This window comes from Gymnogyps californianus, chromosome 1 (assembly GCF_018139145.2).
Source record: "Gymnogyps californianus isolate 813 chromosome 1, ASM1813914v2, whole genome shotgun sequence".
NCBI classification, from domain to species: domain Eukaryota; kingdom Metazoa; phylum Chordata; class Aves; order Accipitriformes; family Cathartidae; genus Gymnogyps; species Gymnogyps californianus.
The window spans coordinates 203,401,525-203,417,210 of NC_059471.1; the positions used below are offsets into that span (position 1 = coordinate 203,401,525).

Below are 15,686 nucleotides of genomic sequence, written 5' to 3' on the forward strand. Positions count from 1 at the left end.
TATTAAAATAAGAGGTTACTTAGAAATCAAATCACTTGCGTAAAATATGTAGGATTTGACCGATAGAAAACAGCAGTCAAATAATAATAATACATATTATCTTAGAAATCAAAACTACTGATCACCAAAAATAAATTTTTAAAACTGAGAACTATGATTAAACTTCCTTTCAATACAAACAGAAAAAAGTGACAGTTTTATATCCAGTGGTGAGTTTCATCTCACAGTCTAACTGGAATTTGTGTGACTTTTCAATTGCAGACTACAAAACTTCAACCTTCTTTCCATTCCCTAAAGTACAATCAGTTATATACATTCAATTCCTCACTCTATAAACACAGAACCCAATGTCAAACATAAACTACACTAACAGAAGTTATCTTTAGAAAACATTGCAACTGTTGAATCTCTAATACACAATTTGTGCAAAAAAAGTATGAGGATAGTTTTATAGAGAAAATAAACTTTACTACCTAAAATGTACTCCATAAAAGAACTCTAACATTGAGACGAAAGCTAAATTCATCCCTTCCCCTAAAAAAAAGGGTAGTTCTATGGCTCTATAAACTGTTTTGTCCTGGAACGCAGAACACAAGTTAAACAATGTCAGCTCCTAGCCAGAAGTAAATATAAAGTAGAGTTTCCGGAATGAATGCGTAAATCTTCTTGGCTCTGCCTTTACATTTTTAAAAACAGCGCATGTGTTTATATTCTGACCTTTGTACATTTTCCAAATGAAAACAAAACAAAAAAAATATCAAAGAAATACTTTTCGGCAATAACCAGACTCCTATTACTTTCTGAATGTCAGTTACAGTAACACGTTAACTGCCATAAGTGTAATACCAATTATGTTTCTATTCTTGATACTTAGCAAGAAAGAGCGTACTTCCAGAGAACCTGACCTGTCAATTTTAAATTAGTTTCAGCACAAACTGTTCAAACACTGGAAACAAGCAAGAGTAATTTCATTTTGCAAGTGATATACCAATTCCAAAAAAAAAAAAAAAAAAAAAAAAAAAAAAAAAAGGCAATTAATAAGGGCTATTGCATGCTCTGTTGCTATTAATTGCTGTCATTGATAACTACCTCATTTCAAGAAAACTACTTCCTGCTTGATTTCTTTTGCCTTGGTTCATGGAGGTTCATACCACTACATTATCCATCTGCTTGTTCTTACTAGCTTCTGAACTTGATGCACAATTTCAATTAAATTTAACAATGAAGAAAGCCTCAAAGGAAAGAAGTTACTGCTAATTTGTGAAAATTAGCATCTGATACCAAACTAGTATCTACCATGAAGGAAAGGTCACATAAATTCAGTATTGGTCTGCTTCATTGGCCCACCACCCAGCTAATCAGTACTAGACACCTCTGAACATCAGTACTAGATTGCTCTGAACCTGGCACTCACATGCTGCCCCTATCTGAATACTGTAATGTACCTTTAGTAATGCGCTTCCTGAATAAAACTAAATGTTGCAAGGGTATGATACACATATCACACATATCTGTACACATATCTATGTCATACACCAACTGGCTCTTGCAGGCCATAAAACATGTTTTGGTTTTACCCCAACTGAACTAACATATACCAATCAACCAGAGTGCTGGAATAACTTCACACTATGATTTAAAGAAACAACAGAGGCATGCACCAGTTTGTATGTTCAGTGCTGTATAGTCAGTTTTATTAGTTCTTCACAAGCAACTGCGTAACAGCTTCAGCAAGTGAAACATCAAAACTTCAAAAAGAAATCATTCCACTGAAGAAGAACTTGGAATAAATGTTGAAGGTGAGACATCGGATTGCAATGTACTGACTTCTACCACAGCCACGAATGATAACTCCTTCCCCTGAAGTAAAACACATCTTAGAAAGTACAGAAAACTCTAGTCACGTGAGAAGAACAAAAATGATTTTGCTCAATGGTTGAATTTCCCCATCCCAGTGGCACGAGGCGCTGCTGGTGCCCAACCCGCCAGCAGGCGCCTCTAGCACTGCCCGCCCGGACAGCTCCCGCCCCAGAGCTGGACCACGGACCAGCTCCCCAAAAAGGGACCCTGGGTTTGTCACCTCCAAGCCAGAAGAGGTAACAAACGGCCTGCTTTATTAGGAAGAAGCACTAACAGGCTCCTTAACCTGTAAGATTTAAGGACATTTCTTTCTGAAGCTCATTTGCATGCTTTGTTTTGATTCTGTCAAGGATTCAGATGCTATAGTGGCAGAATTCTTCCAGAATTAGATGTAAAAACACTTTTCTAACATAAAAAAGTATGTTCCAGTAAGCACCCAATGAGATACAGGCTGATACCAAGATCACTACAGTGATCTGGATCCAAGAAAACTTGCCTCTTCTTCTAAAAGGCCTATACATGCACCTTACTTCAGTTCATTCCCAGATTGTCTTTCATTATCTGGTGTTACAGCTACGAAGACAGTGAGTGTCATGCTAGAATTGTCAATATCAACCTGCCTCCTTTCAACTGAGAGGTGTGATCGCACACATTGCTGTGATTTATCTTCCATTACTGTCAAGCAGAACTGCAAATAAGCCTTTATCTCAAAACAAAGGAAATGGATGTTAGCCACTGATTGAGCTTCTGTATAAACAGCAGGTCAAGCAACCTTCTTAATTTTGCATGTTGCAAAAAGCAAAAGAAGGAAAACAAAACACTCAATACACTCTTAACAGCAACAGAAGGTGAAAACCAGAAATGCTATGACTGTCTTTTACTGTCTCTTCCTACCATTTGGTTTTGTTGTGGTTTTGTTTTTTGGGTTTTTTTTGTTTGTTTTTTTTTTTTAAGTCCAGTGCACAAGAAAGATCCTTTAGCAAAACAAAGATAGCTGAGATGGAAGAAGTAGGTTGCAACTCATCGCTTTACTCTTATGCTCCATATAACCTCCCCAGGAAAACCCTCTGGTGGAAATGGATCAATGGCATCGAATTTTGGCAGTAGCATGGAAGTCAGGTCTTTCTAGCAGTATTTACAGAAGTTCACGTCAAGAAACTTTAGAGGCTGCGCCACACTCCTACAACTCCCCAAAAATAAAGTCAGAGAAGAGGACAAATGCCTACATGTTTGCATGGAAAGCACACCTTTCTCTCACAAGCTCAAACTGTTCTTCGACTGAGACTTCCCAAGATCCCAAAACTTCCCAATCTCCTTATACATCCCAAAGCCTGTATCTGTGCTGAATGCAATGATTTGAAGGATGGACTTAGAGAAAGCATGAAATTGTTTCTGTTCCTTTTCCAATTTTTTGAGGCCATAACCTGATATAATTACAGATGGGCCATGTTCATATGACAATATATTCCAGACAGACAGCAAACTAGTGCCTACTGAAAACAGGGACTCCATTTTATTAGTGTTCCTAAGAAAGCAAAACCAGAAGAACAAATTACTTCTTTTTGCAAGGTGGATAATGGAAATGAACCTACATCTACTCCCACCTCAACTGCCAGCAGCAGCTACCTTCCAGTAGGACAAAACTGACAGATCAGCAAGGGAGCCACGCAGATAAATACTGCAGATAAATTTTTACCAGGAATTGAAGTCAGTAGTATCTAAGAATAAATAACCATCTACCTACCTTCAGACCAATTTTTTATACGTGCATTAGCCATTAAATATTTCCTGTAGGTTGAGGCAACAGGAAGGAAGGAAGGCAGGCTGTTAACTCTATATTTAAATTACCTCACAAATGCTTAAATAATGTAGTGGTGAAGGCTAGATCAGAGTTTCTCATGTTTTGAGTACCTATTAAAAACCAAGAGAGACAGATAAATTATCAGCTAAAAGATGGCTTTTAGAGAAAGATGTCTGAACGTTACTCAAAGGTATTGAACGAAATGGCTGGAAAGAGAAAACACTACACATTAAAAACAGGAAAAAAAAACCCCAGAACTAAAGATAAAATGATGACTGGGTCTAGTACTAAATAGACTCATGAAGAGGTAGATCTGTAAAGGTACTGGATCCCAGCTCCTCAATTTCAATAGAAATTAGGCATAACCGGAAAAAAAAAAATCTGTCCCTCTAATGTTTAGTAGCATCTGTTATTGAGAACCTACATTTTTCAAAAGTCATTCACGATGAAAAAATGGTTTTATTAGAATGGTAGAAAACATTGTCTTCAAAGCCTTAAGAAAATTTTAACATATATCTGTAGTACACATCTTAATTGTTTCTGACTGTAAGTGCGATGAGTATCACAAACATTGTTTTGGAAGAGAACAAGAAATCTCAGGACAATCCCAGCTCTCCATTAGACAAAGTTTTTGTCATTAAAACTCTTAACCATTGTTAATTGAGAAAGAGTGTTTAAACATACTTACTAGCTTGTAGACATTCATTTGCAAAAGAAAATTTGCTTAAAAAGCAAAACTTAAAAATTTCTTGATCAACACCTATTTCAAGGACTTGTGACATTAGTCTGCACTTTTTACCAAAGGCAATTACTGGCCTAACAATGGAGTTCCTTAAGCATCAATGAAAAGAAGTGTTACAGCTTCAGAGAGAGGATCTAAAATGCAACAAGTTCGGTGGTGAAAGTAATGGGAAACAAATTAGAAGGACCAGATCAGTGCAGTGACAATATATACTCATTTGTAGGGTCATCCAAAAAAAGGTCACAACAATGCTGTCATGGACAGCTTGAGTTCAAGTTAATCCATACCCTGCAACAGTTACAAATGCCTTATAACTCATGGCAACGGATTTTGTTTTTCACACTAGCATTACAAATCTATCATTAAAATCAGAATGGGAAAACCCACCAAACCTTTCAGCCTGTGCTCTCAGGCTAGCAAGTCTGAATGTTTACATTTAGTTCCAGCTTGTATTCATCCCAACACTGAGGATTCTGTACATCTTTTATTTATAGTCTATATTGAGGCCTTGCAAGGAATGCTTTCTTTCCGGTGTTGGGAAAGGATTTCTTTTCTTCCTGTCTGGTATGTTTTACAATAGACACGTCTGATAAAAAGTTATACTACGAAGAGACTATCACTATTTATAAAAACACATTTTACATCTGCATCACAGAGATTCAGAAGGGGTTGATGCTGTTATAAAGATCTTTATACAAGCAGGATGGTATCTGGAACAACTCTGAGCAGGAAAGATCATGTTACTTCTCCTCCTTTCAAAATCTATTTTATACAGCAATTTTCTAGTCCCTCCATTAAGGAAGTCTTCATAATATTTACTAATCGGCCCTTTTAGCCCAGCTTTACAAAAACCACTTTAGCCAAATAACTGGAACAGTATGTGTAAGAAAGCTATTCTCATTATCAGCTTTTACCTGCTCAAGCTCTCAGCTTCAAATTCTTGCTCTGATGACTTTTTTTTAATATTAATATCACTAAGCAGAGCAATTTAAGAGGCAAACATACAAGTGAAAAACACTTTCTGTTGTTACAGTATGTTTTTTACCACTCTACCTTCCATTATCCAGAGTGTTATAGTACAATAAGGCAAGGCTGACTAAATTAAAATTTGGATTTTTTGTATTGTTTCATTCCTCATCATTTCCTCATTTTATCTGTGGTCCGTAAATTACTTTTCTGAGCAGCAATGCTAAAAGGATGCCTTTTATAGAAAGGATGGCAAACTGCCATATGGCTGTTGTTCAGTCCACTCTGTGGATACCTTGTGCCTACAACCTGCATTTTACTCCCATGCACTTCAGATACCCTTGCCTGTCTACATTCCCCTTCATTTCAGATCTCACACTTTTTTGTGTGACATGGTAACATTTAAAATGCTGAATGAGGCACTGGACATTTGATTAACATCATCTTTTTGATGCAGTGCCAAAACTGTATGTCTTCTAGGTTACTTGCTGTATCAATTTAAATCTGGATTCATGTATTACACTGCCTAGAGACTGCGAATAGAAATACTGTGTGAGCACTTCTGCTATTTTTATCACCAAATGCACAAAAACTTGAAATAGAGCTCTTCTATTTTTCATTTAAAAATTTGAATTGAGAAACATGAAACCTTTCTTCAAGGAAAAATGTAATAACACCAGTCAATTAGAAAAGTAAAAAATAAAGAGAAAACAAAGGACACTCAAAGCCGAACTTCACCCTCTTCAACAACATCTTGTCTAGTACTATGACTGAAAACTGAACTACAGAACAAAAATGTATTCTGTAAAGAAAAAGATTAAATAAAAAATGAAGTTTGTAATTACTTGTTATGATCAAAATACACAGTAAGAACAACCTGTTCAGTTCCATGAAGTAAACAGGTTATCATTCCTACCCAGCAAATGAAAGGGTTAGCCTGAAATGGTTCCCTGAAAGGATAAGGGTTTTCAGTATAAAACCTCTACATAAAGCTATCTAGAGCTATCTCTGTCGTCATCCAATATCCCAAAGAAAGGGGGGGGGGGGGGGGGGGGGGGGGGCGGGGTGTGTGTGAAGTATGTATTTCCTTTAGAATTCTCATAAGACTGCTTTCAAACATTACCATAACTGATGGATGTTTATGGTAATAATATCTGCTTATAGATGTGCATACTTCTTTTAAGAGATCTACCCAGCACGTAGTAACTCACGCGCACATGGACTTCATCTTTTATGCACCCACATCCATATAACAACCTATAATATAAAAAAGACTGTGATAAACGTATCATCCCTAGTAAGATCACCTCTTTTTCTTCTAATTCATTTATGTCAAGACCTATTCCAGCAGCAGAGAATACTGAGCCATTTTAAATGGCTCTCTTTCTCAAAGCTTTCTCCCTCCTTCATTCAATTTTTAAAAATCACTCACGTTTTTAAAGCACAGAACTTCTCTATAATTATGCTCACTTGAAGCTCAAAAGAAGAGCTCAAACCTGGAGAGGGAATAGCATGACTTTAAGGCATTCCCATTAAAATAATAGTTGGTGACATAACCACTGTGATTTTTATTAAGCACTAAAGAAAGGGGTATTTCACAAAGTGTTTGTTATATACTATTCAATATCTCATTTTTCCATCAGCACCAAAACCATCTTAACTCTCTATGAAGACTGCAGCTGTACCCACATGCCTATTGACTTTCTTGATGATAACCACTACTGTTATTTTTTGAAACAGAAAATGATTGAGAACAATCTGAATTCTCCATGAAAAACTCGAGTTGAAACTTTCCTTAGAATACATGCTCATTAGAATATAAGTGTTATGCGTCTCCAGACATGGTAATATGACAGATGATCATGTCAAAATATATAAAAGATCTCTCAGCATCAGATGACCACGTTCACATTCATACAACGCATTGACCACTAATTTTAGTTTAAGTTTGCATTTATGCTCTTCTGAAATACATTTATAAGCCAAACAGAATTTCAATAGAAAATTCAGGACATAAATTTGGGACATATACATGAGGAGAGCAGCTATATCTGGGTAGAGAAAATAAGAGCAGAGAATTTAATGCTCTCTTTCTCACATGTGCTCTCTATTCTTTTATCTTACTCCCCTTACTTCAGTTCTGTCCCTCCTCCTTCCTCTTGCTTTTACCTTTGTATTTTCCTTACCACACACTGACTCCTTTTCTGCCTCTACGTCCTGCCTTCCACCTTGCCTTCTTGTTTCTTTCATTACTGTCCCAACAAATGAAATTTCCCAATCTAGAGGTCATCTTTGATATTGGAAAACCAGAAGCAGGGCAGCAGCCCGTACCTTGATTAATCTGTACCTTGTGACCTAAATATGTGATTTCCAAACCATATGTTCCAGATTTACAGGAGCAGCTAAGGCCAATAAGTGTGCAGAGATTTGACTATTTAAGATAGATTTCCCTCAGACTCAGGCTTCTCACTGGACAGAACCAGAGAACAGAATGCAATACTTTTGCATAACAGACTGGGGATAAACCCTGACATATATATGTATTAAACCAAGCTTAACTTACTGACAGATGAATGAAGCACCTGTGTGCAGGTTACAAATGCTAAGCCATTATGTTGTTGTTTATAACTTCAATAGGAGTACATTCTAAATACAGGCACTTTCTTAGTGTCTACAGATACACTTTATTCTGTTCACTAAAAAAAAAAAAGTAATTGTTTTTCCATTAATGTAAATGCATAAACAGGAGTAAACACAGGGAATAAAAAATGGAAGGTTTCTTTGGGAAACTGAACCAAAGTCAGCAAGTGACACAAAACTCCTAGAGCATTCTTGAGGAAGCCAGTTTTCCTTTAAAACATAAAAGATACGTGCAAGAAACAGAGTGGTGGTGTGCAAATGTTAGTACTGACACTGTTTATACCTCATCATTCATAATGCAATCATTATAAACTCATGCCAACAAAATTTTATGTCTTCATACGCTTACTGAATTAATGCTGTTCTCTTTTTCTGAGCTGAGCAGTCAGCCAAAATCAGTTTCAAGTTGTTTCTTTAGAGGAAAAAGAAGCTGGAGATAAATTCAAATGGTTTTGGTATAGCTCTACTACTTTTCTGTCCTTAGGTCTTTGGAATTTTCTCCTGCTTCTCTTAAATGCACAGAGACAAACTTTAACAAAATAATAGCCAGCAGAGACACCTTCACTCATGCAGGCTTTTGTTTTGCACAGGGATACATCTATACTTTTGAGTGGAGGCTGCTATGATTTCAACTAAATTCTTAATACAAGCATACTTTTAAAAAAAAAAAAAAAGTGGTTATAGCAAAAGTATGCTTTTCATCTACAATCACAAGTATCTGCACGTTGAAGAGGGAACCGTACTCCTTACTACAAAGAGTACTAAATGCTATCCATTACAAGTTCACATTTCTAGTTGCTTATAATTTCATCAAACTAAGTTTTTGGACTGCAATTCTCCCAACCTGAATAAAACATCTGGGTCAGATTAAGGAATTAAAAAGAAAAAAAGACTAAACTGCCAATTTGCTCAGGTTTGCTTTCTAAAATAACTGTTAACAGAAAGAAAATATTTTAGTTTGCTCCTGTCAAAAATACCGAAAACCATTATTTCAAAAAGCTCTACTATTCTCAAGATTTACAGCAAGGACTGAAAGCTTTGTGGTTTTGTGACTGCATATACTACCAGATAAGAGCAGCCAGTAGCCATCCCCTGACCACCAAGGCCCACTGAACCAGTAATGCACCCATCCATGCGGCTAAAATTCTTTTCCCTCCCAGAAGCTGTCTTCTTCCCAAACACCCATCCTGAACGGTCTCTTACACACACTGTGCTCTGAATCACAGCAGACACAGTCCAGAAAAGCGCAAGGAGATATAGCCTAAAGCCTTGCCAAGGAGTGCACCAACAATGCCATGCTCACATGCTCTCAAGGGACTTGCCTGTAACTGGAAACTTCTCTTTCCTAAGTTGCATCCACAGTGAGGCTGCTCCAGCCTGGGTCTGATTAGGTTTGTCCTTATAACCATACAAAAAATGCTTCATTTCTTTTTATATTTCAGATGAGCGACTGCAGAAATTATTAAAACTTCATTCCTAAAGTTAGCTAAGCACCTATTAGATAGTAAAGCTTTCAGCCCATCATAACCAAGATTTTAATTTAAATATACACATTTTTAAGAAATTCATATGTTTTTCTACATGGTCCCTGATTTAATGATATCCTACTACAACCTACATATTTTTATATTGCCTCCTTGCTCTTATTGACCCCTTCCACTGCTCTAATCTACCCATTATCATCGCACGACAGACCTGCAGGAAGGTTACAAACTGTTCAGTGCTTTCTGGTTTTGTTTAATTTCAGGAAGAAAACCGTAAGTAAGTTTAACAGAACTGATGAAGTACCATTTATCATCACAAAGCTGGAATGGATGTGGTTGTGAGCACAGTTTTCTCCGATGCTCTGGTGTCATGGTTTAACCCCAGCTGGCAACTAAGCACCATGCAGCCGCTTGGTTACTCCCCTCACCCAGTGGGATGGGGGAGAGAATTGGAAAAAAAAAAAACAAACCCAAAAAACTCATGGGTTGAGATACAGTTTAATAGGACAGAAAGGAAGAAAATAATAATAATAATATTAATAAAATGACAATAATAATACTAAAAGAATTAGAATAGACAAAACAAGTGATGCACAATGCAATTGCTCACCACTCACTGACCGATGCCCAGTTAGTTCCCGAGCAGCGATCCGCCCCTCCCGGCCAGGTCCCCCCAGTTTATATACTGGGCATGATGTCATATGGTATGGAATATCCCTTTGGCCAGTTTGGGTCAGCTGTCCTGGCTGTGTCCCCTCCCAGCTTCTTGTGCCCCTCCAGCCTTCTTGCTGGCTGGGCATGAGAAGCTGAAAAATCCTTGACTTAGTATAAACACTACTTAGCAACAACCAAAAACATCAGCGTGTTATCAACATTATTCTCATCCTAAATGCAAAACATAACACTATACCAGCTAATAGGAAGAAAATTAACTCTACCCCAGCTGAAACCAGGGCATCTGGTTTCTACAATGTACCTATTATTTCAAAATTTGTATGAACAATATGTATGTAAAGCAATTCAGACTAATAAAGGAACTAAAATAAAGACATGCCTTTAACATTGATATTGTAAGCTAGAATACGTATGTTTTACCTAAGCAGTGATCTCATATTATTTGAGCATAATCAGTGGGTAAAGCCGAGATATATACTTGCATTTTCTAGCTCAAGTTTTCAAGGAAGGAACTCAAAGCAACTAACACACCAACAGAAGCACACGGGGGAGGAGAGGGACAGCTGTAGTATTTTCCCGTTAAAATACATCACTATATGAGAAAAAACACCAAAACAAACCAAAGTAAAACAAAAGAAAAACGAAGTAAACAGAGGCTACATGACGCCAAATGGTACATATAGCATTGCAATTTTTGAGTTTAAAGAACAGCAATGTTACCTCTAAAAACATCTCTACTAATTCATATTAAGGCTAGATGAAATACAAATTTTTAGCCATGGCAAATATTTTAAAACAGCTGTTACAAATGACATGGGTTATTACCCATCAAAATAAGTTGCACATCGACATGTGAGTGGTAAAGTAAGGAGAAAAGTATAGTCGTTTGTAAAAGAACAAATAACTTACTGAGCATTTTCAAGTTTTGCAGACACAGTATAATAAATTTTAATATGCACTGCAAACCTGCAAAAAGTTGGAGGAATTTGCTAAAAAGGGGCTCATTTTTATGTATATGTCCTATTCAATTTACTAATTGCTATTAACATTAGTACGAATTAGTTGTCGTCACTGATTAACGCTAATACATCCATGTAGGACAACTTAATATATTAAAAAAAAAAAAAAAAAAGAAACAACTAGAAGGCCTAAAAATCATTCCCAAATTAAGCTGTGTGTTCAGAAGGGGATAATCTAAATGCTTTGAACCCAAAGAATGTCATTTCAGGGGTCACCTTAACTCCAGGTGCCAATCCAGAACTACAACACCAATAGGATGAAGTTCTCCCTCCAGACAAGGTAACTGCTTTTATCTTTATCTGATTTCTGCAACTGATGTAACGGACACAGCAGAGGACCTGAACAGAGTTTAATTCATGGTACACATATGACTCCTAATCCTGAGTATAGGTTTTTTTCTTTTTTTCTTTTAAAGACAGCTTATGCCTCAGCTTGTCATTTCTGAAACAGGATAATGCTGATGTACCTTCCAAAATGCATTTCAAGGACAAAACTAATACTGACAGAGTTCAACTGCAGTGCTTGTAGGTATTTAGAAACATGTACTGGGGGGGGGAGGGGGAAGGTTGGAGACAATGGCATTTACAAGGAGCTCTCAACAACGTCCTGTTTGAATTAATTAAGGAATACTGTCAGCTTGACATTTCAAATGTACTGCTTTAACAAAGAAAAGATACCACCACCAGGTCTGAGCTCCTTCCCAGAGATTTTTATTTTGCATTTGCTTATAAACTTTTCCAATTTGTTTTCCTCTCTTGTATGAAAGCAGTATACAAACAGGACAAATTGACTACACAGAAGCAGTTTGTTTATTCATAAAGGCAAAAGAAAAAAAATGAAAAGAAAAAAAAATCCCCCCCAACTTAAGTTCAAGAATTGCTACTTATAGAAACAGAAAGCAAAAGCACAAAATAAATATGCTTTTAAATTGGTATTTAAACCCATTAAACAATGATTTGAATACAAGCCTTTATGCCTCCAGTTATTAACAAAAGGCTGAGTGGATGCATTGTTACGTTACCTTAAAAGAATACATATTCAGGGCAGACATAAAATTTGAATTTAAAATACACACTCCTGCACAATGCACACATACACAAGCACACCATTAGTAATCATTTACTATAACTTACTTATTATTCACCTTCCACATGGTTTTACGAATAGTTCCATTTTTGTTACTTTTAATTATCAATTATTCCAACTGACAGAAATTACAAGCCATAATACACTTAAACTTTCAAAATATATTAGGCTTAAAAATGTGATATTTTAAAGGGTTTTTGTCAAATGCGTAAATCAATTAAACTATGTCATTCTAGCATGTCCCTTAATGAGAATATTGACAATAATGGCTTTCCATCTTCACGATCACAACAAAAAGAGTATCAAGAGAATCTTGGTTACAGGTATTCATTAGAAAAGCTTAGAAAGCTTCTTAAAACACCCTGCAAAGTTTTACATATATAACACATACATGCTAATAAATCAAACTACATCTCTGCACTTCCCTCCATACAACATTCCAGTTCTCCATTCACCAATGAGTCTGTCTAGTGTTATAATAATTCATGTTTGAAAAGCACATCTAGTGTTAGTGAATTAAGATAATAATTTTGTTCTTCCACATTATCACCATTTCAGTTTTCAAAGACAGCAAATTTCCAGAATTTTACTAATCTCACATAGTCAGCGTTACAGTTCAAAATTACCACATAAATCTGCGGAACCTGATTGACAGATTCAAATTCCCATTAAATACACATGGTATAGCTGCAAAGAACAGATGAAAAGAATGGCGACTGTCTTACGGTATAACATAAAGCATTTAGAAAACTTACCCAGTTCTTAAACATCTACACTTTTTCCTGATAAAATGCACATAAGATGTTATTTTTAAAACTGCACTGATATTCATCTAGCAAACAGCTGGCTTCTGTACTCTGCTAAGCCAATCTACCTCCAGCATGACCTGGAGGGATGAATGCTTCAATGATCTGATGAGATATACTTCAATTTCAAGCTGTTCTCAAAAAAAATAAGCTGACAATAAAGATGCTTGGACGCTTTCTCTTCTCCGCCTAATCTTATTGACTGACCTCTCAGCATCTAACCATACTGACTGACCCTTCGGTTAGCCTGCTCACAACACAAAGATGAAGCGCTACACACCCTTCAGAGAGAGCTACTACTCATCCCATAAATCAGACCAGCGGATGGATTGACATCGTCTCTAAATAAAGCCTGTCAGCCACACAAAGATAAGGTATCATTAGCTGCGTGCAGATAGGTGTTGCCCTCAAACACAAAGATACCGCATACGTTCTTTGCCGTCTTCACAGCTACGCTTGCTCCATAGGCCCTTTTACCATGCAGAAAATTTCACCCTGGCTTTCAAGAAGAAATTATGTTTTAAATTGTGCTCTACTTTTTGAAGCACATATAAGTACATCTATGTAAAACGCTTAATCAAGTGCATAAATACACTTACATGCCCATGAGAGGTGTTTTCTAAGGTAGACATACCATTGGACTAATTACAAAATGTAGATTTGCTCTCTTGTGCTCTTATAAAAAGGAAATGCATAGATCTTCTCTTAGGAATATTACAGGCCCATACGCTGTAAGCCATACAGCTGCAGACTCTGGTGATACCTGTATGCCCAACATCCAGCACTGCTAAACAAAAGGGAGAAGCCCGGGAGGTTAAAGTTTGCAGCGGGAGACGGGAAACCTCCCGCGGGCTCCGTTGTTTGGCGTCGACGCAAGCGGGGGAGCTGCCCACGGTGCAGCCGCGGAGGCCGCCTCGTCCCATTCACACTCCGTCGCCGAGGCCAACGTCGCCGGCTCCCCGCCGCTCACCGGCCCCGCAGTCACCCCCGCACGACCCACGACCACCGGGGCTGGGGCCTGTGCGCGGCCCACCCCCCGCCCCGCTGCCCGCCCCTCACACCGCCGTGAGGCCGCTGAAGCGGGAGCCCCCTTCACTTCATTTCCCTTCCCCTCCCCAGCGGCCCACCTGAGCCCGGGCAGCTGAGGGAGCCGCCCCCGCCCTGCCCGGCCGGCTCGCTCCTTCCCCCCGGGGCCGGGCGAGGCGGGGGGCCCTTACCCGGGAACCGCTCCTCCTCCTCGCCGCTCTCGGAGTCGGTCTGCATGGGCTCCTCGGCGAAGTTGACCCCGCGGGCGTCGGGGGGGGCCCGGCGCGGCGGCTGGCTGCCCCTGTCATGGCCGGGCGCGGGGGTGCCCGCCTTGCGGCCGCTCGCCTCCTTCTCCGCCGCCGCCGCCTTGGCCGCCGCCGCCTCCTCCTTGAGGCGCCCAAAGTACTGGAGGGCGAACTCCAGCAGGTCCCCGGGCTGGCTCCGCAGCACCTCCACCGTGAAGCCCTGCAGCAGCTCCGTCAGCCCCGCCGGGATGGAGATGCTCATGCCGGGGCCGGCCGGGGGGGCGCAGCCTGGCGGGGGAGGGAGAGGGGAAGGGGAGAGGAGGAGGAGGAGGAGGAGGAGGGGGGAAGAGCCCGCGGACGGGGCCGGAGGTCCGCAGCTCGGGGACGAGGCGCGCCCGGCGGATCGCCCGTGGGCAACGGGAAAGGGGCGGGCGGCGGCGGCGCAGGTGGGAGCGGGCGGGGGGGCGGAACCGCGGGGGGCAGCGGCCGCAGCGTCTCGCTCCGCTTCGCCCCACGCTTGGCGCGGCGGCGGCAGCGGCAGCCCCGTCCGTGACTGAAGCCTCCCCGCCCCCGCCGCCTCCTCCCCCTCGCCGGGGGAACCTCGCACACATGTGACCCGGGAAACCATGACAACCTCCCGCCGGGGACTGCGGCCCGCAGCGCGCCCCCGCCCGCGCCGCCGGAGGGAGGCAGGCAGGCAGGCAGGCAGGCAGGCACGGAGGAGGAGGGGAGGGAGGGCGGCCGGCCGGCATGCCTGCCTGCCCCCTCGCCACGGACCCCCGGCGGGGCGGAGGACCCCTCGGGGGCGGGCAGGTAGCCCTCGCAGCTGGCCGGGGTGCTGTTAACCCCCCCCCCCCCGAGGCTTCCCGCTGCGCTGTCCTCACGCTCCCGCCGCGATGGGCTCTCCTCACGCCCCCTTCCCCTGCCGGGGCACTGCCTCGCCGGGCCGCCGCCTCCGGGCACCGCGGCCTCCCGTTTCCCCGGCTCCCCGTGGCTGCCGGGGTCCCCTAGGCTTCGGGTGCCTTTCCCCTGTGGTGGATCCAGGCATCCGCGTTGGTGATCGGCGGGGATTCCTAATGAGCGGACATGTCCCTGCTCAGTGAAGGACCACAGTGGATGTAGTATTTCATAGCTAATTCCTACTGTGCTTTTTCACGGCCATGTACTACCTTAAAGATATTCCCCGCATCATTCATATACATAGATATGCTATCTATTTATATTCATCTATATTATTTAGGATGAGAGGGGTGATGTGGTGCTAGAAAACGCATCCTGTTTGTCAGCTGGTTGTCTAAGGTCCATGAAAAATTTAGCTGGAGAAAGAAACAATTG

The 15,686-nt window shown here is 40.7% G+C and overlaps 1 protein-coding gene across 5 annotated transcripts in view; it reads right to left on the reverse strand.

Annotated features, from left to right (window-relative positions):
• PRKAR2B (protein kinase cAMP-dependent type II regulatory subunit beta) overlaps positions 1 to 14,695 on the reverse strand; it is a 95,951-nt gene extending 81,256 nt beyond the window's left edge. For 3 of the 5 annotated variants that reach the window (XM_050915293.1, XM_050915291.1, XM_050915292.1), the window contains exons 1-2: positions 14,365 to 14,695; positions 7,567 to 7,586 (exon numbers count right to left, since the gene is read on the reverse strand). In XM_050915293.1, coding sequence (XP_050771250.1) covers positions 7,567 to 7,586; positions 14,365 to 14,613 — 269 coding nt within the window. In that variant the 5' untranslated portion in view covers positions 14,614 to 14,695. Of the gene's footprint in view, positions 1 to 7,566; positions 7,587 to 14,297 lie in introns of all 5 variants that reach the window. The other 2 variants (XM_050915289.1, XM_050915290.1) reach the window with 1 other exon arrangement.
• Positions 14,696 to 15,686: the final 991 nt, after the last annotated feature.